The 25,383-nt window shown below is 52.7% G+C and overlaps 2 protein-coding genes across 2 annotated transcripts; one reads left to right on the top strand and one right to left on the bottom strand.

Annotated features, from left to right (window-relative positions):
- Positions 1-114: 114 nt before the first annotated feature.
- Positions 115-15,416, bottom strand: CCDC15 (coiled-coil domain containing 15). The gene is made up of 11 exons (XM_056509611.1): positions 15,375-15,416; positions 14,271-14,930; positions 12,520-12,669; positions 11,575-11,739; positions 10,735-10,806; positions 7,395-7,556; positions 6,243-6,362; positions 3,867-3,970; positions 1,345-1,515; positions 1,125-1,273; positions 115-480 (listed from the first exon to the last, which is right to left on the bottom strand). Exons 2-11 carry the CDS (start codon positions 14,436-14,438, stop codon positions 374-376), a joined length of 1,368 nt encoding a protein of 455 aa, XP_056365586.1. The 5' UTR covers positions 14,439-14,930; positions 15,375-15,416; the 3' UTR covers positions 115-373.
- A 1,301-nt stretch (positions 15,417-16,717) lies between these two features.
- Positions 16,718-25,383, top strand: HEPACAM (hepatic and glial cell adhesion molecule). Its single transcript, XM_056509750.1, has 7 exons — positions 16,718-16,861; positions 19,128-19,469; positions 19,658-19,939; positions 20,047-20,140; positions 20,696-20,769; positions 20,855-20,925; positions 21,027-25,383. Exons 1-7 carry the CDS (start codon positions 16,777-16,779, stop codon positions 21,312-21,314), a joined length of 1,236 nt encoding a protein of 411 aa, XP_056365725.1. The 5' UTR covers positions 16,718-16,776; the 3' UTR covers positions 21,315-25,383.

Here is a 25,383-nt window from a genome sequence, read left to right as displayed (position 1 = left end):
AGAGCCCTAGGAAAAGGGAGAGAAGGGAGCAGGGAAAGATTAGAAATTCTCCCCTAAGAGATACCGACCCCTGGCACCTCATTTCTCCTTTCACACTTCAAATGAGACAAACAATCCTTGAAAACAGTTTATTCCATAGTCAAATGCTGGAATGCAAGTGCCTGCCATAAACCAACCCCACAGAGCAATTGTCTCGTTTACCTCGACCATCGCCCTGGCCGACTGCACACCTGGGGCAGAGTGGGAGAGGCACAGCACAAACGGTGCTGTGAGAGCAAAGGTGACAGTCCTGGCAGCTGGCTGGAGGGGCAGGCAGGACAGGGCCCAGCCCCGCTCCTGCCACAGCAGGCACTGGGACACCGAGCTGCCCTGCTCACCGGCGCTTCCCCGCACGAGCACACAGAGCAGCCAGCGCCTGCAGAGGCCGGGGGCCTGCGTGGGCGTAGGAGGAGATCACCGACTGCAGCACCTGGCTGTAGGCTGAGCAGGACACAGAAACACTGTCAGGGCACCAGAGCTGCACTTAGGCCTGAAACTGGGCTTGGCTCTAGCCTTTCACCAGAGCCATTGGGCTTTAAGGTAAATCAATATGCCTGTAGCTATCCACACACCCGTTTGCACACTCTGCACTCTCCTGAACATAAAGCAGTACACAAGCCAAAGATTATTTCATGAACCCAAATGCCTCTATTTTCCCTCCCAGATGATTCCCAGTTGCCCAGGTATTTTCCCAAGCTGTGCTCAAGGTCCATCACTAAGGAAGGCCTTTCCACACCTTTGTACATCCTCCCAGCAGAAGATTCAGCATTTAAAGCAGAGGACTGTGTGTCCCTAGTGAGATGCTTTGCAGCATTTTCCTCATGGTTGTGTCCACGTGGCTGTGTCACAGCTGTGTCATTTAATACACTGTAGGGGCTGGTGCCTTGCTGAGGATGCCACTACCCTCCTCCTTAAGGGACAGAGGTTGGGTCAAGCAGCAAAGCCCCTGACTTGCCCTCTCCAGAGCATATTTGGAGGAGCATCTCTGCACAGCAGCCCAGGAGCATGGAAACACCTATCCTGGTTTGATTTCTCCCTGTATAGTCAGGCCCAGATGTCTCCTCTCTGAAAGCAGGAGCTCCTACCTTTGTGGTTTTTGTAGAAGGTGCAGTTATTGGCACAGGTATCCGGGTGGGAATCCCAGAAATCAGACCCACAGGAACACAGTGGGGGCAAGTCGATGTTACAGAATTTGACTTTCTCTCTCATCTGGGCTCTCAGAGCTTCAACATACCTGCAAGGGATCAAACATTCACCTCTGCCAGTGCCACCTGGCTCTGCACAAGGAGTACAGACTGGCTGTACCTGATGTGCTCCTTGTCCCGCTGCTGTCTGTCCCTCACTCTCCTCTCCTCCAGCTGCAGCTGAGCCAGAGCTTCCCAGGCTCCCTTTCCTGGGGAGGGCTCCTGCTGCTCAGCCATGTCTCGCATCCTCTGCTCCTCTGCCCGGCGCTGATCCTCCTTCTGCCTCTTAATCCTGCAGGAACACAAATCATTAGAGAAGGAGCTTCCCCATCCCAGCCTCCATTCCTGCCTGTGAGGTCAGGGCACAGCACTCCAGGTGATGCTGCTGCTTTCAAAGGCAGAAGTAATTCTGCACCAATCACAGCATTAAATACAAATAAATATAAACAAATATATTGGCTTTAAACATAGAATGGTCAAAAAAGCTTCCCAACCCTCCATTCTTCCCCTCATATGGCAACACCAGCCTGTGAATGCTCTCCTGCCCTCAAACTCTTCCTGCCTGCCTGTTTTCTCACCATCATGGACTTCCTCTTCCAGCTCCTTTCTGCATCACATCCACACGTGCTCTTGCCACTCACAGTTCCCCAAAGCTGCATTTCTGTCCTTAAACAAAGCATGTAGGCTGGGCTCTTTAATAACCCCCAGAAAGGATCAATACCTTGGCTTCCCAGCTTCCCACTCTTTCTGATTATGAGGCAGCTTGGATCCCTCTGTAAGCACCTTCCAGGACAGAGAAGTGAGACAGGGCTGGCTGCAGCAAAGACATCCCGAGGATCCCACCTTTACTCCAAAACAGGCTTTAAGATGTACTTTTAACCAAGTTTTCCTATGTTTCCTCAGTTTCTCTTGCACCTACTCAGCTCTCCAGCCCTTTAGTGGGACCTGGGTTGTGTAATTCACAAACACGTTCCCTGACAAACAGCAATCGAAAAGCACAAAGACTTTACACCAAAGTATCCCACATTTTATTCCCAAATGCAACAAAGTGTCCCAGGCCACTTCTTGCCAGGGGGCATTAAAACCAAAATCAAGGCTGGGAAGAAGCCAGGACAAGACATTTCAGACCTTAGTTCATGTAGGGGGTCAAATCTTTACATTCAGAAGGAAAGTGCTGAAGTCAAACTTCTCTGATTGAGTTATAAACTCAGAAATAGTTTTTAAATGACATGTAGAACCTTAAGTACAGCACTATAAATCTGCTCCAGAAACTGAGATCAAGGCCAGCTTGGGGCTTCACACCCTGTAATTACAAACCCAACTCCCCTCTGCACACACTTCAAGGGAAAAAATAATAATAAAAAGGTATCACACAAACTAGGAAGTCCCTGGGTCCTTGCCAGCACTCACAGGGTAGGACAAGCTCTCCCAAACTCCCAAGTGCCATTGGAATGTCAGGATGTGGCTCATGGAACACTGCTTTAGACTTCCCTAAAAAATGCCCATGAAAATCCTGCCTTGTGCTGCCTGTCCCAGTCTTCTAAAGCCTGATCACAGAAGAGCCAGGATGGTAAAGAGAGCCAGGAAAGCAAGGGGAAAAACACAAATTAGAGGATCTTTCCTATTTTGATGTGAATTAGCAGAGCTTCTGCTTAGTGAATCCCTTCACCAGAAAAGCTGAGAAAGCTTCAGCAAAACTGATACTTCTACATAGATACCAAGTGTTCAACTCTGGAACAAACACCTAGAAATCATTTTATTACACTGTGCAAGTTTTTATAGCTGCGAGGGTGAAGGGTTTGATACTAAAAATACCAAGGATAGTTGCAGCTTAGCACAATGACATGACCCACCCCAAAGTTTCTAGACACAGGCTTAGGTTCCCAGAGTCATGATTTGGGAAGGTGCACTTCTTCCAGCCCCATGATTTGGCTCCCAACTCCTAAATGAGCTGCACAGGGACTTCAAACCTAGAGAGAGAAGTGCTAAAGGACTGAACACAGCTCAGGTGTCTCTGCTGGGGGGTTGGCTGTGTGAATCCCACATACATCAGTGCCTGACAAACCCACCAGACTTTTCCAATGCTCTGAAGTGCACTGATGGAGGACACATTAGTGCCTGCTTTACACCAGACAAACCCACAAAACTTTTCCAACCTTCAAAACTAGAGAGAGAAGTGCTAAAGGACTGAACACGGCCCAAGGGTCTCTATTGGGGGGTTGGCTGTGTGAATCCCACCCCAGGGGAGTTACACACCAGTGCCTGCTTTACACCAGACAAACCCACCAGACTTTTCCAATGTTTTGAAGGACACTGATGGAGGACACATCAGTGCCTGCTTTTCACCAGAAAAACACAAAGGACTCTTCCAACCTTCTGTAGTGCACTGATGGAGGACACATCAGTGCCTGCTTTACACCAGACAAACCCACCAGACTGTTCCAATGTTTTGAAGGACACTGATGGAGGACACATCAGTGCCTGCTTTACACCAGAAAAACACAAAGGACTCTTCCAACCTTCTGTAGTGCACTGATGGAGGACACATCAGTGCCTGCTTTACACCAGACAAACCCACCAGACTGTTCCCACCTTCTGAAGGACCCTGATGGAGGAGGTGACCCCAGCACCTGCAGGACTCACTGGGCCACTCTGTGCTGCCTGTCTCGCTGCCGCTGCTGCTCCCTCGCTCGCTGCCGCTCCAGGGCCATGAAGAGGCGCCGGCGCCGCAGGAACTCGCTCTGCCGCTTGGGACAACAACAGAAGGAATTTGGGAAGGATGGCTGGGATAAATATCCAGCAATGTCAGTGCTCAGCTGGAAATGTGTGATTTGCACCGTTTAATTAGCGGCTTGCCTGCAGTTTTCTTTTGTCTTTACTCAGAATCAGGATTAAAAATATGAAGGAGATGAATTTTCTCGTGTTTGGTTGTTTGTTAAATCTTATCTAAAGTACAGAGTTCTGCAACACTTCTAGCTATCAGCTAAAAGTGAGCAAAATGGAGGTGAGTTTAGCTAGTTACAAGGTCTCTTAAAACTAAACAGTCCAATAAAAAATATAACACCTATATAACACCTATATTATTTATACTTTTGACCCAATAACCTAACTCCTGTGACCCACAGTGCAGCACCAACTGTCCAACCAGAAACTACTACCTGAAATCATGAAAAGAAAGAAAGAACACCAAAATAAACAACACCCAAAATTCTCCATCTTGTCCCATACCTATAACTACATTATCAAAACTTCAAATTTAAAACCCTTCACCATGTGAAATCACACACTTCTATTTAACTACACACCCATGACTCTATCTCCATCACTCAAATTTGGAAGCCTTCTCCAAGGCCCCAGGTCAAAAATAGTGTCCTCCAGGGGGTCAGTGCCAGAAAACACAAAATGTTCAAAAATTCCAAGTTTCTGCAATCCAACACTCAGCCTCATTTCTGGAGGATGGAACCTCACTCTTTCCCCAGAAGATCCTCAAACACCCCTGAGTTCCCATGACCCAGGATTGGGAAGCTGGAGAGATGACACCAAGGTAGGAAAGACCAAGTCATCTCAAGAATTGGAGAGCTTTGTATTGGCATCCCTCCACTGTAGCTGCCTATGGATGGAAGCTCTGCCCCTGGCAAACTCCTCAACTCTCACTTCACTGAGGGGAAAAGAGCCAATTCCAACTTCAGCCTGCTTGAATTTGAGTCCACCTGGACACTGGTGCTCCCCTGCAGTGCACTGGAACCCTGTATCTCCTCCAAAAGATGAATGTATGACACCAAGCTGGATTCTTTACATGCAGGAGAACTACAGAGGTGGCAAAACCACTGCTGAGACAAATCCAGGGCCCTGCAGGGAAGAACTCCATATGGATACTTAGGGTTTAGTGTCTGGGTTTTGGCTGATCCCACTGATGCAGCAAGGGCAGGGAAACCTCCTGGCTAAAGCTCACATCAAAAGCCCTCCTGCTGCAGGGTACAGAGATAGTTTGAGCTCCATGACTACCAAAAGTTTAATGCATATATTTTTCCTCATGACTGCCAAAATCTTTGGGCTGAGTTTGTCCACATCACTGGGTGGAGAGAGCCCAGCTGGAGATAAAGGAGGAGAAGAGATCACCAGGCTGCCAGTGAAGAAAACCGGATGGAAAAAACCCAGGCAGAGGAGAGTGCTGCAAAACCAGTTATCTTGGATGGATCAGAGCCAAGGAGATTAAAAGCAAGGGGAAAGGGAACAGCAGGGTTAGGAGGAACAGCCTGAGAAGCCCCAGCTGTTGTCACACTGGCAAGAAACCACAACCATATTTGGGATCAATTGGTTGGAAAACATTTGTAAGAAACAAAAAACATGCACATTGTTCAGAGCTTTATGTTGCAAGCTGCAAGAAAGGTGACAAAAGAAGAGAGAAATGTTCCTCTTCATGGCAGGAGGAAGCAGGAAAATAAAAGTTATTGGCTTCAGGCAGCCAAGACAAACATCATCACTCTGTATCACCCAGATTAGCACGAGCCAAACTGTCCAGGACAGGCTGTAAACCCTCACGGTGAAATCACCCACTTGGCCTGAGGCTGGGCTTGAGGCTATTCCCAAAATCAGAGAAACCTTTCTGTTCCAGCCTTGTATTTACACAAGATAAAGTTGGCTTTGTTCTTTCTTTCTTCTCTTCTTTTTTTAAGCATTTTTGACAGCTTCTTGGACTCTCTGCAACTACAGCAAGCACCCCTTGGTTTTGCCAGGCACAAAGAAAGGAGCCTGTTTCTCCTTCAAACTTCTGGTGTTATTAAGGTCCCAGATTTTGAAGGAGGAGTAGGTAACAGTTGCACTTAATCGGGACAGATTTTAAAAAATAACCTGGTAGCTTTGCCCAAGACCTGAGACACCACAGAAGCTGACAAACTAAACCCAGTAGGGGTTTCTTGCATCACAGCTCCTCTGAGGCTTCTTATTTGAGCCAGAAGCATTCCCAACACCCAATCCCTTTCAAAGAAAACCACAAGGGCTTGGCCCCCCTGGACAGACCTGCTTCCTGGTTTCCTCTTGGTCAACACCAGCCCAGAGTTTGAGGGGAGGTTGGTATTCACTGTGTGGCCTCCCAGGAGGCCCAGGCAGGCTCGAGTCCTTCACTGACCCATCACAGACCTGAGACACAATGGAAGGGAGCAGCATCAGCATCACCACAGCTCTTTCTTATCTTCCCCCAGCAAAATGCTCTTCACTGGAGGCAGGGCCTCTGTGTGATCCCTCCAGACCTCAATGGGATGACCCACCTTGGAAATGGGCTTTACCTGGCATACAGGTTGGCCATGAACAGGAGAGATGTGCCACATCTGAGCACCAAAGCTTAGTCAAAACACCTCTAATGATATCCTTGGAGGAGGGTTCTGGTTTAGTTTAAATATGGATGCACATCTCCCCATCCTAAACTTATTATGAACTTCTTGATGTGTGAAAAAACAAAACTAGATGTAAGGTGAATTCCACAGCCAGCATCTCCCAAAACCTCAGTGTAAACCTCAGCATAAACTTCTGCTGTGTCCCTATCTGCCCAGCCAGGATTTCTGCTGCAAGGTGGATTAATCCCCTGCCATAAAACCTTTGCCAACCACCCCAGGTAATCAGGATGAACCATTTCCACCTCCCAGATGCTCAGAAAAAGCTGCCTAAAAACAAAAGAGAAAAGATAAGTACATCAAGCCCTATTCAACCCCTCCTAGGGCAGGGCCTGCCACCTCCAGGCACAGGGATTGCCACAGCCATCTCCTTCACCTGATACAAAGTTTATGGATTTTTTTGCTTGGTTGTTTTTGTTTTTTTTTTTTTTTTTCCCTTTAAAGGAGGTTTCTGACTGATTTGATCTCTTCCACCCTCGGGTCTTTCAGCATGGTCTGAGCATGGCTCTGGGTATGATGTGACTGCACACCCTGGGTTTCAGCTTTCTCCTGGGCAGCTGCCAAGTGGCATCACAAGCAGGCAGGAATCCAAGGCCACAACTGTACATGAAAGCAGGGAATGGCAGTGCAGACCTCACTGAGCTCCAGTACTGCTCCCAAGCCTGCCCTGAGGACAGCAGGCTTAAGAGTTAAGCAGGCCTGAGGGAGCCACTGCTCTACCCCAAGAGCAGCAGCATCTAATGATCTGAACCTCTTAAGAAAAACTTTGCAGGAGCCTTACTTTTTCCAATTCAATTTTGATGTAGAAGTCATCCTGCTGCCCAGTGCCATTTGCAGCTGTGCCCTGCTCCAGCAGCTCAGCAGGCAGATCGTGGTGTCCTGCCAGCAGCAGCTCCTCACTCTCCTCCATGGGCACCACAGCTCCCAGGCAGGGCTCTGGTTTCTGGAGAAGGAGGACATGGGTGTAAACAAGGAATAGAAATCTGGCTGCTTTGGTGCCAAGGGAAAACTGAACACCCTTGGAGCAGCTTTAACAGACAGGAGGCTGTGTGTGCTGTCACTTGGATGTGATCTGGCAGCACCATGTGTTCAGCAGCACCATGGGCCACCAGAGCTGGGAAATGGGAAATTAGCAGGGTGACTGTGCCCTCCCCAGCTGCAGAAGCAGTGGGACAGGCGTGTGGGGTGAAGGGAAGGCAAGGCAAAAACCTCTCCAGGCATTATTTCACAGTGGCAAGGAGCTGGGATCTCTGAGCAACACCAAGTACAGAGTACACTCCTTCAGATGGGAAGTGGGCAGGCTCCCCAGTGGCAATCCACAATATTTTGAGAGGCAGCAGATTGTTTCCTACAAAATAAAGAATTAAAATGCCAGAAGCAAGCTTGAAGCCAGGATAATTTTTTTTTTCCTTGCTTTCTTTTTTTCCTTCAGCATGGTGGGAAGAGAAGCAAAGGACTGCTGGCAGAGGGAAAGGATGGATGAGTAGGAGAACAGGTGATGCCAAGAATTGCTTGATATGGCTCTGCTGCTGTTTGGGAAGGACAGAGAATAGTCTGGAGTCAGTCTGAACATGGAATTATTTGATAGGCACAGGAGTTACTCCAACTCCATTATGACAGAAACATGACAGAAGAGCTGCTTTGGTAAGGATAAGGGATCAGAGGGGAAGGGTTTGGAAGGTTGCTCTGGAGCACTGAAGGTAGAAACACAAGAAACTGGAAAAACACCACCAACTTGCTGGAATGAGACACTGGGGAGAAGAATTTGGGTGCTGGAGAGCTACAGGTGTCCACCAAAGCCTGAAGGCAAAGACTCAGTAACAGGACGAGCTGGAACACTGGACAGGTCATTTCCAGGCAATTATCATTCTGGTATCTGCTTGGGAAAGCACACAATTAACTCTTTGGATGCTTTTAACTTGAAAAGAAATCTTGGGGAGAGAGAAAGAGCAACAATTTCAGGAACATGGATTATTGATCACAGGGAATGCAATGATTTACAGAGAGAAAGGGAAAAGAATAAAAATGCAGAAAACAGGACTGAAGGAAAAAAAAATCAGCCAAAGACTTGCTTAGAGTTAGTAACAGTAGGGAGAAAAATGCTGGGAATATTATTGGGAAGAAAAAGTCAGGTTATTCCTAAAGCTGGTTTTTAAGGAGGATGGACCTGCCCTGGGCTGCTGCCAGGAGTAACACCTAAGGTGCTCCCTGAAATCTATGGAGGTCCAGAAAAGGGCACAAGGAGTGTCTTTTTTTTTTATTTAAAGGAAAGGAAATGGAAATACCAAATAGAAGACTTTAGCCTCAAGAGTTTAACTGTGACTTTTGAAAAAACAAGAGGAAATCACCTTGCAAACTGCCTGTAAGCCACAAGAAAACAAGATAAGCAGCAACCAGCATAAATTTGTCAAGAGCAAGTCAGGTCAGGCTAAGCTGAATGTCTCCTACAAGAGAAGGAAGAGGCCTCAGGCAATGAGCAGCAGAAGACTCTGGGGTTCAGCTGAGCTCTTGACGTGGCCTAATAAAACTGGGGTAAAGCAGAACCTGTCAGATGAAGTCTGATGTGGGATGCACAAAACTGATTAAAAACATGGCCCAGATTTGGTCTCAGGAGTTCACAGCACAGAAATAGGGTAAGAACTAGGTGGGCTCTGCTCTTTGATTTCATTATCAGCCTGGATGAAGGAAGAAAGAAGAATCTTGATTAAGCTACTGACTCCACTTGCATTGCAGAAGTACTGGGTGAAAAACCCTTGGGTTCAAACCAAAGAAATGGGCTGGAATACAAAGAACAAGGAAACCCAGGGAGCACAAAAGCACAGGCAGCACTACAGGGGGTTAAGTCCATGGCTATGTCTGTGGCAGCCTTTTGCACCTGGAGAGAAGGGAACACACTGCTGTCCTGCCAGGCTGGGAACAAGCCAAACCTTCATACAGGGAGAGATTCAGATTAATATGGGAGCTTTTTTCTCCTCATATATCATGGAGTAATAAAACAGAGCACTGTAATAAATCAATATTTTCCTCCCAGAATAAATCAGTGAAGCTGTTAAACTTCCTTATGTGGATTAACTGTAGCTGCAGTGAGGCTGGGATGGGAAGATGCTCCCAAATCCCTCCCAGTGTTTCTCACTCCTGTGGATGACTTGCCCAGGACCCCCACAGATCTCCTGTAACCCTCTGGCTCAACTGGGCAGTGGCTTTATTATTTATGTTAGGTCATGAATCCACTCATCTTACTGAATATATTAATGGCTCAAACAAGAAGGATGTTTGCTGTTAGAAACAGGTGACAAGTTTTTTGAGACCCTAATTATTGTGTTTCTCTGAGTCCTATTTGCAGAGCTGACTAACTTAATCAGAAATTCAAGAGCACAAATAAGAGGAAGAGCCAGACCAGCCCTTCTATAAAGGGTAGTTTCTAGATAATCAGCAAATATCTATTTCACCTTTGGTGAAGCTGAGAAAGAGAAGGGAATGAAGATTTACAGGATGGTCAGGAAACTGGCTCCAGAGGCAATATGTCAAAACACCAGGCTGGGCTGCTCCTGGTGTTCTCCAAAGTCCATCAGTTTAAGAAAGGTCTTGGCAAAGAGACAGGGAAAATAGCCACAACACAAAGGTGCTCTTGAGAACTGAAGGAGCAAAAGCAGGATGAAATTCAGCAGAACAAAAGGTGGGACTGATCTCCTTCCATGCATTGGTTCAAGGAAAGCAGCTGCATGCCAACCGTTCTCTAGCAGAAGCCAGCCCCAGGTGAGGAAAAACCCTCCAGATCTTTGCCACCCACACAAAACAAGGGGTTGATGCAATGGAAACAGTTGTTGAGGTTTCAAGAAATAAAGGCACCTTAAGGGAAGGCTGGTCATCTCATTCCTCCCAGATACCAGATCACAATCTCAACCTTTAAAATTCTTTTTTGCATTCTTGAGCTCATCTCAGAAATATTTTCACACATTTTATCCTGCTGCCTTCTCTAAAACGGGTTGCCCAAGAGGTGTACCAGGAAAGCACAGTTTATTTCATTCCTGCTGGAGAAACTTCCTGAATTATGGTTTGTATTTTTTAGTTAGAGCCAAACCTTCAGCAGCTTGCAAGGTGATTTCTCTGCCCTCACTCACCTCCTGCCTGCCGGGGGACACGGTCCTGCGGGACGCCAGCCTGCGCCGCACCTGCTGCACTGCCCTGCTGAGCTGCACCCAGGGGAGAGGCAAAGAAAACACAGCACAGGTTCAGCTGCACAGAGACATCTCCCAGTCACTCTGCTCCAGCCAGGGAGCTCCAGCAAGGCAGCACGACCCAACACACAACCAGCCAAGGGTTTTTCTCAGCCGCCCCGAGGTACTGAAATCCTGATCCAGGCAACTCATCTGCTCCCAAAACATGCTGCTGAGATGCCACATCCCAAATTTTCTTGCTTGGTATCCAGCCAGAAGTGATTTTTCACCCCAAGGTGCTTCAATTGGAATAAATCCCATGGTGCTTCAAGTGGAATAACTCAAACTCCTAGGCGAGCACACAGGCTTTCTAAACCACCAAATGCAATATAAACATCACTATTAAAAAAAAAAAAAAAAAAAAAAAAAAAAAAAAAAAAAAAAAAGAAGCTTAAACAGCCCTGAAGGCAGTTTTTCCCAGATTTTGGTCTACACGAGACAAGCTGCAATGAGGTGGCACCACCTAGTGCCACCTCTGTGCCACAACACGGCTGGGAAAACACGGTGCCTGTCAGCAGCCAGACCAGTTCAGCCACAGCATCTGGGACAAGGCACCCAGCTGGATGCTCTGAGGAGCACAGCAATGTTCAGGGTGACAATTCTAGATGTTTCACTCAATATCTAAACCCAAATATTAGGGATGTGCTGTAGAAGAAAAAAGAAAACACGGCCCTGTTCCCCACTTCAACACTGAGGATCCAAAATGCTGAAGCAGCGACGAAGTGCAGGAGGGGCAGGGCTCACCTCGGCAGCTTGCTGCTGGAATGGCTCCCCATGCTCTTCTTCTGGCTGGGCTGGGCCAGAGTCAGCCCTGGGCCCACAGATGATGGGAGCAGGGAGACTCTGCAACAGGCAGGTGTTCTTCCAGGGGGTTGAGTACTGCACAGTAACACAGCTCTCCTTCTCCGCCTGCCAGGAAAAAAACAGTGCGGTCTCCAACCATCACTAGGCAAGGTGTCAACCACAGTGACATTTCACCACCCCTGGGTGAAGTTTCTTGGGAGGGAGGTTTAGGCTCTCCCTGCTGAGAGAACACAAAGAACCATCAGGCTTTTGGGGCTGAGGGCATTTGCAGGCTTCCCGCTTGGAGCTGGCAGTTACATGAGGACATCCCCAGTCAGCCATGGAAACAGCCCAAACACCCCAAGGGTGGCCAAAGCTGGTGACACGTCAGTGCATTCTCTTTTCTGCCACAGTCAGATCCTGGCAAGTCTCCCCAGCACTTGTTTGAGAATAGAAAGAATTAAATATATTCCCAGGATAACCCAAAACAAGCCCATGGGGAAAAAGGGAATGTGGAGAGAGAAAGTGTTATTTGAAAACCATTTGGCTGCTGTGGAAAAGAGATCAAAAAGAGACAGCAGAAAAACTGCTTTGCTTCAAAAGCAGCCAGGACACATCCACATCATTCCCTGGCTGTTTTTTAACTCCAGGCAATGCCACAGAGAGCTTCAGAACTCTGTTCTCCTGCTGCCTGAGGGAGCCAGTAACCTTTCCCTGGGGAGGCTTCAAAGCACCTCCAGCCAAAGTGTCACACTGACCCAGCTTGCCTGGACACTGTTTGCCACCACAGGGTCTGAAACCTCCGATTTTTCTCGTTAAAACCTTGACTTGAGGTGTTGACAGAGTTTGGATTTTTGCCACTTTCTGCTGGGTTTGGAGAGCTCCTCCTGACAGAGGCTCACTTACTGCTTCGTAGGCCCTCTGCAGCTCCTGCCGGCGGCGCAGCCCGAGCTGCCGGTTCACCCTCTGCCTGACCTCGCCCTGGAATCTCCTCAGCCTGGCTGCCTTCCTCCGCTGCTGCTCCTTCAGCTCCTCCTCCACACGCAGTGCTGACACCTGGGACAGGTGGGAGCACATTTCACCAGGTTTTGCCAGACTGTATCCCTGTATTCCCATTTCCCCCATTCACAGTGACCAGGCAGACAAGCAGCACCCAGAGCAAACCTCATGTTTTGTTTCAAAATATGTGGAACAACAGCTTGGACAATATCTACTGGGTTATTATGGGCTGGATTGAGTCTGACTAGAGATACAGAGCATGCACACCTCTGCCTTTGCCTCTCTGCAACACACAGGGGAGGGAGGAAAGAAAAGGAGACCCATGGAGCAGCTCCCAGCTCCTGCTCCCGTGAAAGGGTGCTCAAATAGCCAAAGCCTGGATCCAAAAGGAACAGACCAGCCCCTCATCCTTTTAATGTTCTGCAAGGCTGGAAGCACACCAGGGAAGCAGCTCATAGAGCACAGCACTGCTCTGCAATGTCATTACCATCTGAAGTGAAAGATTAAGAGCAATGACCTGAAAAACCCAAAAACCCCATTTTATTCTCCTTACAATTCTGCCAGCAACTCTGCAATACCACCATGGTTTGAACTAAAACAGCACTGCTCTCCTGGCTGCCAACACAGCAAAAGAAACCAGAGATTGAAGGCAGGGAGGAAAGGGGTCAGGCCAAAGATGAACTTGGAACAGCAGGGTCAGCACAGCCCAAAAAAACTCCAAAATGGGGATAAATCCACACTGTTAGGGATGAAAGCAAGACAGTGCTCCAGGGAACAGCCCAGTGCCAGCTCACCCACTGCCCACCTCAGCAGCAACTCTGATGCATGAGGCATTGCTATGAATTAATTAGAAGTGTACTAAATAAGCTCAGATAACCCTGGGCAGCTTCATTCACCTCTGGATGCCTCACACGGGGGCCCCAGGAACATCCAGGCCCCCTGAAGCTGCCAGGAAAAGTTCAGCTCCCCCAGAAGTTTCATAGAGCCAAGATGGAAGTTCTGAAGAATATGGAGATGATTGATTTCCATAAATTATTGCAACCTTTCAGGATTTAAATTACAATATAGAAATAAATCATCTCAGAAGGGCAGGAGCTTCTATAATGTTCAGACATTAATTACAGGGGACTGAACTCATCATCCAATATTTAATGCAATTTTAGTCCTCTTAGAATAACCCTCAAAACAGAAATCCCTGAGATAAGCATACATGAAGATTTCCTTAAGTGTTTCTAATGGGGTACAGTAGAGATTGGCTCCAGACCTGGAAAAACTCAGCTTAATTTTTTTTTTTTTTTCTAATCTGCAACACAGAATAAAATATCGACTCCCTGACATCCTTTAGGGATGAGTGGGAAAGTGAGAAGCAGCACTAGCTGGATTCTACAGCTGATTAATGTTTAAAATTAATTAATTTCTCCTCACAAAACACAGTTTATTGGAGAGGGATCAACTTAAACGTTGAGGGCTTGTGCATAGGGCAGGTCAGACTACACAGACATCACAGCGGTTTCTGAACCCGCTAAACCACATTAAACCAAATTGGCTTCTCTCAGGCTGTGTATAAGATCACTTTTGGCTCTGTCTACCCCGGGGATTTTACTGGCACATTGAAGGGTTTAAGATGCCCTGGCACACGGTGCCCTCGGCGCACTCACAAAGGCGGGGCTCTGCTGCCCGGGCCCGCTCTCCACCCAGACGCCCACGGGGGCCACGCTCGGGTTCCTCTCGGCCAGCACTCGCCATCTGCGCTGCGGGGCTCCCGCGGGGGGCCTGCCCGGGGGCTGCGCGGCCCCGCGGCGCTGCTCCTTCGTGGGCAGCCCCATCCCGGCCCCGCGGCGCTGCTCCTTCGGGGGCAGCCCCGGCCCGGCCCCGCGGCGCTGCTCCTTCGGGGGCGGCCCCGGCCCGGCCCCGCGGCGCTGCTCCTTCGGGGGCGGCCCCGGCCCGGCCCCGCGGCGCTGCTCCTTCGGGGGCGGCCCCGGCCCGGCCCCGCGGCGCTGCTCCTTCGGGGGCGGCCCCGGCCCGGCCCCGCGGCGCTGCTCCTTCGGGGGCGGCCCCGGCCCGGCCCCGCGGCGCTGCTCCTTCGGGGGCGGCCCCGGCCCGGCCCCGCGGCGCTGCTCCTTCGGGGGCGGCCCCGGCCCGGCCCCGCGGCGCTGCTCCTTCGGGGGCGGCCCCGGCCCGGCCCCGCGGCGCTGCTCCTTCGGGGGCGGCCCCGGCCCGGCCCCGCGGCGCTGCTCCTTCGGGGGCGGCCCCGGCCCGGCCCCGCGGCGCTGCTCCTTCGGGGGCGGCCCCGGCCCGGCCCCGCCGCGGGCCCGGCCCTGGGAGGGGAGCAGAGGTGAGGATGTGTCCCCAACCCGCATCCTGCCCTCAGCCGCGGGCACCCCAGCCCCTCCCGGTTCTCCACTGGGACCGCAGCCCTCCGTGGCTCAATGTCCCCTCTGCCCCCATCCTGCACCCTCCCTGCCCACTGCCCCCACAGTTATCCAACCCACGACACCTTCAGCTCCCCCCTTCCTCGAGGGCCCTCAACCCTTCGTGCTCGAATCTCCCACCTCAAACAGCCCCTCCCCAAGCTCCTCATGGCCCCCCACCCCCGTGGGACTCCCCCTTCCCTCATCTCCTCATCCACCCCAGGGCACCTCCACGGCCTCGGGTCCATCCTTCTATATCCCCCCGCCACTTCCATAAGCCTCAGCACCTTCTTTCCCCGTCCCCCTCCTCGCCCGGCCCCTCGCCCCGCGGAGCCCTCAGGCCGCACCAACCGCCACTTCCGCCGCCACCGGAGCTTTGAATCCTGGCGCCACTTCCGCCGCACGGCCGCGCCCCGGAACCCCGGCCACGCCCCCGGAATCCCGGCCACGCCCCGATCACATCTCGATCACAGCCCCGAATACAGACCACGCCCCCGGGAGCCCCGGCCACGCCCCGATCACATCTCGGTCACGCCCCCGGAATACAGGCCACGCCCCCATCGTACAGGTCACGCCCCATCTCCTCTCGGTCACGCCCCCATGAGTCCCGGCCACGCCCACATCGCCCCGCCCCGCCCCAAGCCAACTGCAGGCCGCCCCCAGCCCCAGCCCCTCGCCGTTCCGATGTCCCAGGTTCGAGTCCCGCCTCGGCTGGAAAGGGGGTGGTGGAACCGTGTTTGCCTCAGAGCATCCCGAAACTGCCCCCTGAGCATCCCTGAACACCCCACACAGAGCAACCCCCTGCAAATCGCTCCCAAATATCCTTATAATGTCTCCCCACAGCATCCCTGACTCTGTCCGAGTATCCCCTTACATCTCCACGCAGCATCCCTCCCCACAGCGTGACCCCAAAGCATCTGCCTCCCTTAATGTCCCCCCAAAACTCCCTCAAAGCCTCTTTCTGTAGCATCTCCCTATGGCGTCCTCCCCAAAAGTCCCCCAACCCCCTGCCCTGTACCATCTCCCCCAAAGCATCTCCCTCCCTCTGGGACAGGATTCTTGGAAGCATCGACCCCTTTTGGGGACCAGGAAATCTCCGGGGGGGTGGGCGGCGGCTCACTGGGGTGATGAGCTTGGCAGGTCTCGGGAGGGGGGTGGGAAATGGCTCCGGGCATCCTGCCTCACATCCCGCTGCCCTATTCAGCGATGCCCGGGGAACGAGCGCTAATTGGCACGGAGCTGGAATGCAGCCTGGATGCCACCAGGCTTCGCTTTAGAGCCTGGGAAGAGGGGGAAAAAAAGCCGGGGGAAGGTCCTTTGGGGTAGGGGTTCAGCTTTGCAAAACACCCCTCCTAAAGAGAGCCCCAGCTTAGCTTAATGGGGTGTTCAGAGGCCAAAATCCCATTGGATTGTCCGCGGAGGGCATGGCAAACCTTCGCTGGGCTCGATGGAGTGATGCCCCCTACCCCAAGCGTGTCCCGAGGACTGGGAAAACCTGGGACTGAGGGTCTATAACCGGGGAAAAACTGCGAATCTGAGTGGTTTTTCCTCAAATAAATGTCAGCTCGAGGCCGCCGAGGAGGCGAAAGCCACCAGGACACAGGGCTCTATTGAGAAAGGAAAGAACAAAAAAAAAAAAAAAAAAAAAAAAAGGAAAAAAATAAATTAGCCGGGCGAAGCGCCAAGCCGGGAGCTCCGAGGGACGTGCCCAGAGTGGGGAAGCGGAGCAATTCGGGGGGCGAGCCTGCCCGAAATGTGGGGAGCGCCGGCTGCCCCGCGGGGCCACCCCGCTCCCCCCGGGCTGCTGCCCGTGACCTGGCTGCTGGCGCTGCACGCAGGTAGGGAGCTCTCCCTTTTTCCCCGGTTTTTCCACCAGTCTTGGGGGTATCCGGATGGAGGACGAGGGCCGGGGGGGTGATGAGGGTGGTGATGCCCTATGGGGGGGGTTGGAGGGAGGGATGTTGTGCTGTGGAGCGTACCCTCTGCTTGGGAGCTGGGAAAAAATGGGGGCAAATTTGGGAACGAAAACTGGGGAAAACACTTTTGTGGAGTCAAGCGGGTCCTGATGTGGGGGAGGATTTGGCACCGCCCCCACCCTGAGTTTCTCCCCAGTTTTTTTTCTTCCCTGAACCCCATTTTTTTCCTAATTTTTTAGCATCTCCGAATATTTTCTCTTACCCATCCTTCATCTTTCCTCAAAAAGTCATTTTTCACCCCATTGCAAGGCTTACCTCATCCCACTGCAACCCTGGTTTTCTCCATTCTCTAAATTGTCACATTTTGGGATTTAATGAGCCCCAAACCTCCCCATCCCAGATCTGGCAACACAAAAAATCACCTTCAACAATTTTGTTCCATTTTGCCAAAGTTTGCACCCAAAAGCAGCCCTGGGGAGGCCCCATTTCTCTTCAGATGAGAAGGATGGATGAAAAACAAAACTGAATTCTTTTCTGGCTTTGATTTAGGCCATAAAAACATCCAGGGCTGCAGCAAGGACACCCCAAAAAATGCTACAGAGCTTAAAAGAAAAAAAAATAGGGATTTGTGCCACAAAATAGTGTGAAAATGAGGATTTTCAGTGGGCTTTTTTCAACAAAAGCCATTGAAAAGGGCTGGGAGATCTCCATCCCTAAGCCAAGGATGCTGTAGGAAAACGAAACGTTTCCTGATTTATTAATGAATTCCCAAATTTCTTTCTCAAGAGTGGAGAAAAAATTAGGAATCAAGGGAAGAAATGGTTAAAGAGCAGCGATTTGGGGAGGGGGAGGGATGCACTGAGGGCCACATCCCCATCCCATGCCTTGGCCTTCCCTGTGGGGTGAGGGTTCCCCGAAATTTGGCGAGTGGGGGCGTTTGCGGGGCCGAGCGCGGCGCTGCCGGGGAGGAAGGACGCAGGGATGGATGCTGCATACCAATAGGTCCCATGACTTTTCGGGCTTGTTTAAGGCCTTTCTTGCTCCTGCTTCACCCAGCCCAGCTGCTTTTCCCACTCTCCCCTCCCCGTCAATATGGGGTTTGTTCGCTGTCGGTGACGGTATCCGTATGGGGCGCTCATGGATGGGATCTCTGGGATGTCAGCAGGGGGATGTTAAGGTATTTTGGGGAGGGAGAATGTTTTGAGGAGTCCCCTCCTCCAGAAAAATCATGTTTTTACACTTTTTCCCTGCCTTTTTTGGCTTAAAACCAGCGATGAGGAGCAATGCACGTGCGCAGACTCCCGTGATGCAGCGTTGCATCTGAGGGGGCTTTGTCTGCATCCAGTGGAGATGGGGGTGGGTACAAAATCCTTCCCCCACACCATTTTTGGGGGAATTAAGGTATCTTTGCACTGATCCGAGCACCGACATTTCTCACTCCCCATGCAGCTTTTGCAGGGCAATGACACAACTTTGCCAAGGGCTGCCTCGACCTGCCTCCCACTCCCTGCATTTTTGAGAGTGATGTGTGCGTTTTTGCAAAGGGTTGCATCGACCTGGCTGCAGGAGCACCCCCCCCTGCATTTTTGGGGGTCATAGATGAATTTCTGCAAAGGGTTGCATTGACCCAGGTGCAGGAGAGCTCCTGCCCAAGCCCTGCACATTTTGGGGACACCAAAGGCATTTTTTGCAGAAATAGCAACAAGAGGTGTGCCATCCACACCTTGTCCTTGCATTTTTGGGGTGATGCATGCATTTTTGCAAAGGGTTGGGAGATCACCATCCCTAAGCCAAGGATGCTGTAGGAAAATAGAACATTTCCTGATTTATTAATGAACTCCCAAATTTCTTTCTCAAGAGTGGAGAAAAAATTAGGAATCAGGGGAAGAAATGGCTGACCTGGCTGCAGGAGCACTCTCACCCCCAATGCAGCTTTGGGGGGTGATAATACATCTTTACATTGACCCACCTCCCATGCCCAAAGCAATTTTGGGGGTGATTCCTTAATTTTTACAACATTGTGTTAATCTGAGTTCGGGGCAGCTCCTGCCCCTCACGCACTTTTGGGGTCACACACAAAGGTTACAGAACCAAGCTGGGCACTTTGGGGGTGCTCAGCCCAGCTCCAGCTTGGGGTTTCCCTGTTTTCTCCACGCTCGCACCCCTCTGTCTCTCCCCACACCCCAAGGTCTGCTGGCAGGGGTGAACATCACCAGCCCCACGCCGCTGGTGCGCGGCACGGCGGGCAAGGCGGCGCTGCTGTCCGTGCGCTACGCCAGCGCCAGCGCCGACAAGCCGGTGGTCAAGTGGCAGCTGAAGAGGGACAAACCCGTCACCGTGGTCCAGTCCATCGGCACCGAGATCATCGGCAACCTGCGGCCCGACTACCGCGACCGCATCCGCGTGCTGGAGAACGGCTCGCTGCTCATCAGCCCCCTGCAGCTGGCGGATGAAGGCGCCTACGAGGTGGAGGTGTCCATCACCGACGACACCTTCACTGGCGAGAAGACCATCAACCTCACCGTGGACAGTAAGGGCAAGAAGGACATCCAGTGGAGACTGGGTTATCCATGGGAGCACATACTGGGAGGGTTTTCTCCAACAGGGAGGTGGTTTGGGGGGTTTAAACCGCCCTATGTAGCCAGCTTGGTGGGGTTTTGGTGTCTCTTTCTGTTCCCTGAGATATGGCATCACCGTGGTTCCTCTTCTTGCCCGCAGTTCCCATCTCAAAGCCACAAGTGCTGGTGGCCTCCTCAACGGTGCTGGAGCTCAGTGAGTTCTTCACCCTCAACTGCTCACACGAGAATGGCACCAAACCCACCTACACCTGGCTGAAGGACGGGCGGCCGCTCAGCAACGACTCCCGCCTGCTCCTCTCCCCTGACCAGAAGATCCTCACCATCACCCGGGTTCTCATGGCTGATGATGATGTCTACAGCTGCCTGGTGGAGAACCCCATCAGCCACGGCCGCAGTGTCCCCGTGAAGCTCACTGTTTACCGTAAGCCAGCCCTTCTCCCCTCCTGCACTCCCAGGTTTGGCCATCCCTTGCACATGCTTTCAGCTAAAATTTTTGGGGGGTTGTCTCCCCTCATTCCTCTCCTGCAGGCCGGAGTTCTCTTTACATCATCCTGTCCACGGGTGGAATCTTCCTTCTTGTCACCCTGGTGACAGTTTGTGCCTGCTGGAAACCCTCCAAGAAGTACGTGTGGGGATGACATGGGAGACAAAGGGGGCTGTCCCATCTTGTCCCATCCTGTCTTGTCCCATCCTGTTTTTTCCCATTTCATCTCTTCCCATCATAACTTGTCCTGTCCCATACCGGCCTCCTCATCTCCTCTTGACACATCCTACCCCACACCATGCTGTGCTCTGCCATGCTGTGCCATCCTATCCCATCCCATCCCACCTTGATCCATCTCTTCTGTCATTCTATTCTATTCTATTCTATTCTATTCTATTCTATTCTATTCTATTCTATTCTATTCTATTCTATTCTATTCTATTCTATTCTATTCTATTCTATTCTATTCTATTCTGTTCTATTCTGTTCTGTTCTGTTCTGTTCTATTCTATTCTATTCTATTCTATTCTATTCTATTCTATTCTATTCTATTCTATTCATTATATTCTATTCGTTCACATCATCCCATCCCGTCCTATCCCATCCCATCCCCCTCTCCCTCCCTGCAGTATTTGACCGTTCCCTGCCTCTAACACGATGCCAGTGCTGCCCCACCCCCTTATCCCTTTCCAGGGAGAAGCGACAAGCGGAGGCACAACCAACCTCTGACTACGCCGAGCAGGATGAGGAGCGCCTGAAGCACGAGGGTGAGTACCGGCCTCGGCGCGGGGGCAGCGGGCTGGGGGAGCCCCAGTGCTCCCGCATGGTGAGCAGCTCCTTGCTTCCACACAGCCGAAGGCATCCCACGGAGCGGCGAGCACGAGCGCAAGAACCCCGTGGCTTTGTACATCCTTAAAGATAAGGTGAGAGCCGGTAGCGCCAGTAGCACCAGTAGCACGCCGGCAGCGTTCCAGCACAGGGTGTCGCACGTGTCCCACGCGTTTCTGCTCTCGGCTTTTGGCAGGACTCGCCAGAGGCGGAGGAGGATGCGCTGCCCGAGCCCCGCGGCACAGTGGAGCCAGGTTACACCAGCTCGCCGGTACCAGCGGCCGGTCGCTCGCCAGGACCAGTGGGGCGTTCGACTCGCCGTTACCACCGCTCGCCAGCTCGCTCACCCGCCTCGACCCGGACCCACAGGTCACCCCCGGGCTCTCCCGCACGCTCCCGCGGCGCCCCGCGGCTGCTGCGGACTGCGGGCGTGCACGTCATCCGGGAGCAGGAGGAGGCCAACGCCGTGGAGATCAGTGCCTGAGCAGGGCGGACTGTGCGCGCTTTGGTGGCAGCGTGCGAGCGAGCGGGGACACCGGCACGGCCACGCTGCCGCCACCGAGCGAGCGGGGACACCGGCACAGCCCTGCTCCCACCGCTGGGCGTCATTCCGCTCGGCGTAAAGTCACTAATTTCCTATTGATCCCACCCAGAGCTCCCCTCTTCCGTCCCCCATCTTCCTGGGACATCGCTTTAATGGCTTTCTCGCCGGGACGAGTGTGCGGGGAGCGTGCAGAAAGCACAGGCGTGTGCGGAGAGAACATGCAATCAGTGCACGGAGGGAGTGCCAGAGGGTGCGCACTAAGCACTGCACAGAGCGGGCATGCATGGGGCGTGCAGGAGGGCGAGGGACTGTGCACATGGCGGGCAGGCACGAGGGTGTGCAGCAGGTGTGCACACAGTGTGGAGCCCGTGGGGAGAACACGGAGCGTGCAGCTGAGACTGCACAGAGTGTGCCCAGAGCGTGTGTGGAGTGTGCAGAGAGACCACTGAACCTGCATGGCCTGTGTGAGCGTGCCAGCACAGGGTGTGTGTTCCAAGTGTGCACAGAGTGTGCATGGAGCACGTGGAGTGAACAGGCACGCAGCATCTGCATGGAACATGCATGAGCAAAGAGGGTGTGTGCAGTGCTTGCACAAAGCACACAGAGTGTGTGGTGTTTGTGGAGAGAGTGAGCACAGAGTGAGCAGTTGAGTGTGCTCAGAGCAGGCATAGGAGTGAACCTGCAGGGCTGGCACAGGGTGTGTGGAGCCTGCAGTGAGTGTGCACAGTGTGTGTGCAGTGTTTGCACAGGGTGTGTGGAGCCTGCAGTGAGTGTGCACAGTGTGTGTTCAGTGTTTGCACAGGGTGCGTGGAGCCTGCAGTGAGTGTGCACAGTGTGTGTGCAGTGTTTGCACAGGGTGTGCATGGAGCCTGCAGTGGGTGTGCACAGTGTGTGTGCAGTGCTGGCACAGGGTGTGCATGGAGCCTGCAGTGGGTGTGCACAGTGTGTGTGCACAGTGTGTGTGCAGTGCTGGCACAGGGTGTGTGGAGCCTGCAGTGAGTGTGCACAGTGTGTGTGCAGTGTTTGTACAGGGTGTGTGGAGCCTGCAGTGAGTGTGCACAGTGTGTGTGCAGTGTTTGCACAGGGTGTGTGGAGCCTGCAGTGAGTGTGCACAGTGTGTGTGCAGTGCTGGCACAGGGTGTGTGGAGCCTGCAGTGAGTGTGCACAGTGTGTGTGCAGTGTTTGCACAGGGTGTGTGGAGCCTGCAGTGGGTGTGCACAGTGTGTGTGCAGTGCTGGCACAGGGTGTGCATGGAGCCTGCAGTGGGTGTGCACAGTGTGTGTGCAGTGCTGGCACAGGGTGTGTGGAGCCTGCAGTGAGTGTGCACAGTGTGTGTGCAGTGTTTGCACAGGGTGTGCATGGAGCCTGCAGTGGGTGTGCACAGTGTGTGTGCAGTGCTGGCACAGGGTGTGCATGGAGCCTGCAGTGGGTGTGCACAGTGTGTGTGCACAGTGTGTGTGCAGTGCTGGCACAGGGTGTGTGGAGCCTGCAGTGAGTGTGCACAGTGTGTGTGCAGTGTTTGTACAGGGTGTGTGGAGCCTGCAGTGAGTGTGCACAGTGTGTGTGCAGTGTTTGCACAGGGTGTGTGGAGCCTGCAGTGAGTGTGCACAGTGTGTGTGCAGTGTTTGCACAGGGTGTGTGGAGCCTGCAGTGAGTGTGCACAGTGTGTGTGCAGTGCTGGCACAGGGTGTGTGGAGCCTGCAGTGAGTGTGCACAGTGTGTGTGCAGTGCTGGCACAGGGTGTGTGGAGCCTGCAGTGAGTGTGCACAGTGTGTGTGCAGTGTTTGCACAGGCTGTGTGGAGCCTGCAGTGAGTGTGCACAGTGTGTGTGCAGTGCTGGCACAGGGTGTGTGGAGCCTGCAGTGAGTGTGCACAGTGTGTGTGCAGTGTTTGCACAGGCTGTGTGGAGCCTGCAGTGAGTGTGCACAGTGTGTGTGCAGTGCTGGCACAGGGTGTGCATGGAGCCTGCAGTGAGTGTGCACAGTGTGTGTGCAGTGCTGGCACAGGGTGTGTGGAGCCTGCAGTGAGTGTGCACAGTGTGTGTGCAGTGTTTGCACAGGGTGTGTGGAGCCTGCAGTGGGTGTGCACAGTGTGTGTGCAGTGTTTGCACAGGGTGTGTGGAGCCTGCAGTGGGTGTGCACAGTGTGTGTGCAGTGTTTGCACAGGGTGTGTGGAGCCTGCAGTGAGTGTGCACAGTGTGTGTGCAGTGTTTGCACAGGGTGTGCATGGAGCCTGCAGTGGGTGTGCACAGTGTGTGTGCACAGTGTGTGTGCAGTGCTGGCACAGGGTGTGTGGAGCCTGCAGTGAGTGTGCACAGTGTGTGTGCAGTGTTTGCACAGGCTGTGTGGAGCCTGCAGTGAGTGTGCACAGTGTGTGTGCAGTGCTGGCACAGGGTGTGCATGGAGCCTGCAGTGAGTGTGCACAGTGTGTGTGCAGTGTTTGCACAGGCTGTGTGGAGCCTGCAGTGAGTGTGCACAGTGTGTGTGCAGTGCTGGCACAGGGTGTGTGGAGCCTGCAGTGGGTGTGCACAGTGTGTGTGCAGTGTTTGCACAGGGTGTGCATGGAGCCTGCAGTGAGTGTGCACAGTGTGTGCAGTGCTGGCACAGGGTGTGTGGAGCCTGCAGTGAGTGTGCACAGTGTGTGTGCAGTGTTTGCACAGGCTGTGTGGAGCCTGCAGTGAGTGTGCACAGTGTGTGTGCAGTGCTGGCACAGGGTGTGTGGAGCCTGCAGTGAGTGTGCACAGTGTGTGTGCAGTGTTTGCACAGGGTGTGCATGGAGCCTGCAGTGAGTGTGCACAGTGTGTGTGCAGTGTTTGCACAGGGTGTGTGGAGCCTGCAGTGGGTGTGCACAGTGTGTGTGCAGTGCTGGCACAGGGTGTGTGGAGCCTGCAGTGAGTGTGCACAGTGTGTGTGCAGTGCTGGCACAGGCTGTGTGTGGAGCCTGCAGTGAGTGTGCACAGTGTGTGTGCAGTGCTGGCACAGGGTGTGTGGAGCCTGCAGTGAGTGTGCACAGTGTGTGTGCAGTGTTTGCACAGGGTGTGTGGAGCCTGCAGTGAGTGTGCACAGTGTGTGTGCAGTGTTTGCACAGGGTGTGTGGAGCCTGCAGTGAGTGTGCACAGTGTGTGTGCAGTGTTTGCACAGGGTGTGTGGAGCCTGCAGTGAGTGTGCACAGTGTGTGTGCAGTGCTGGCACAGGGTGTGTGGAGCCTGCAGTGGGTGTGCACAGTGTGTGTGCAGTGCTGGCACAGGCTGTGTGGTGCACATGGAGAGAACGAGCACAAAGCAGCTGAGCAAGCTTGGGGGTGCACACGCACACGGGGAGCACACATGTGTGTGCAAGAGCACAGTGCCTGCCCACAGTGGCACACCCCCATGCATGGAGCATGACATGCACTGGCACACAAGCTCGCCCAAGGGCACAACATGCATCAGGCAGTCTAAACAGGGGGCTCCTTCCTGCCTCCCCAGCTCCCCAGCTGCAATGTCCCCTAAACGTGGGCTGGAAGCCTGGGCCCAAGCATTGGCCCTTTGCCACGGTAGGATTTTCTGTGAAAATCCCCGGGTTTTAGGGCACACAACGCTGTCTCTCCCCAAGCCTTCATGGGAAATAGGTTTAGGATGAAAAGCAGAGAGTGGCTGGCCGAGTGAGCCAGGCCCTGGGGCACCCGGGGTGGGTGCCAGGGCACCCCGCAGTGCTCGGGGTGCACTACTAACCAATAAACTAAACGTACTACCCATCTGGTGGTGGCACCCTTGGGTGTCTTTGTGGGACAGCGGTCACCCAGGATGGGGGGACACACGAGAAGTGGCTGACAGGTAAGACCACACAAACCCGATGCACCTGGCTGGCACTCCAACTGGCACTTGACCTTGGAATGTTCCCTCTGGTACCTACTGGTGGTGTCCTCAGCTGAGAGCCCATTTCTTCTTAATTTGTCTTCCTCTGAATGTGGCGAAGGAAAAGGGGAATTTATTCTGACTAATTAAATTCATTAACTGCTGGTGTCCCCC

This window comes from Oenanthe melanoleuca, chromosome 24 (assembly GCF_029582105.1).
Source record: "Oenanthe melanoleuca isolate GR-GAL-2019-014 chromosome 24, OMel1.0, whole genome shotgun sequence".
Lineage (NCBI taxonomy): Eukaryota > Metazoa > Chordata > Aves > Passeriformes > Muscicapidae > Oenanthe > Oenanthe melanoleuca.
Note: the sequence above shows the minus strand (reverse complement) of the source record. Positions and strands in the feature narration are given on the sequence as shown.

Bases quoted from the DNA above. Each gene is read 5' to 3' on its own strand.
- CCDC15 (XM_056509611.1), bottom strand. From the start codon at position 14,438: ATGGGGCTGCCCACGAAGGAGCAGCGCCGCGGGGCCGCGCAGCCCCCG. The intron at 12,670-14,270 runs GTGAGTGCGCCG...CACCTGTCCCAG, and splicing joins GGCAGCAGAGCCCCGCCTTT to GTGTCAGCACTGCGTGTGGA. The intron at 10,807-11,574 runs GTGAGCCCTGCC...CCCTGGGTGCAG, and splicing joins TCCAGCAGCAAGCTGCCGAG to CTCAGCAGGGCAGTGCAGCA.
- HEPACAM (XM_056509750.1), top strand. From the start codon at position 16,777: ATGTGGGGAGCGCCGGCTGCCCCGCGGGGCCACCCCGCTCCCCCCGGG. The intron at 19,470-19,657 runs GTAAGGGCAAGA...TCTTGCCCGCAG, and splicing joins CATCAACCTCACCGTGGACA to TTCCCATCTCAAAGCCACAA. The intron at 20,770-20,854 runs GTGAGTACCGGC...GCTTCCACACAG, and splicing joins GGAGCGCCTGAAGCACGAGG to CCGAAGGCATCCCACGGAGC.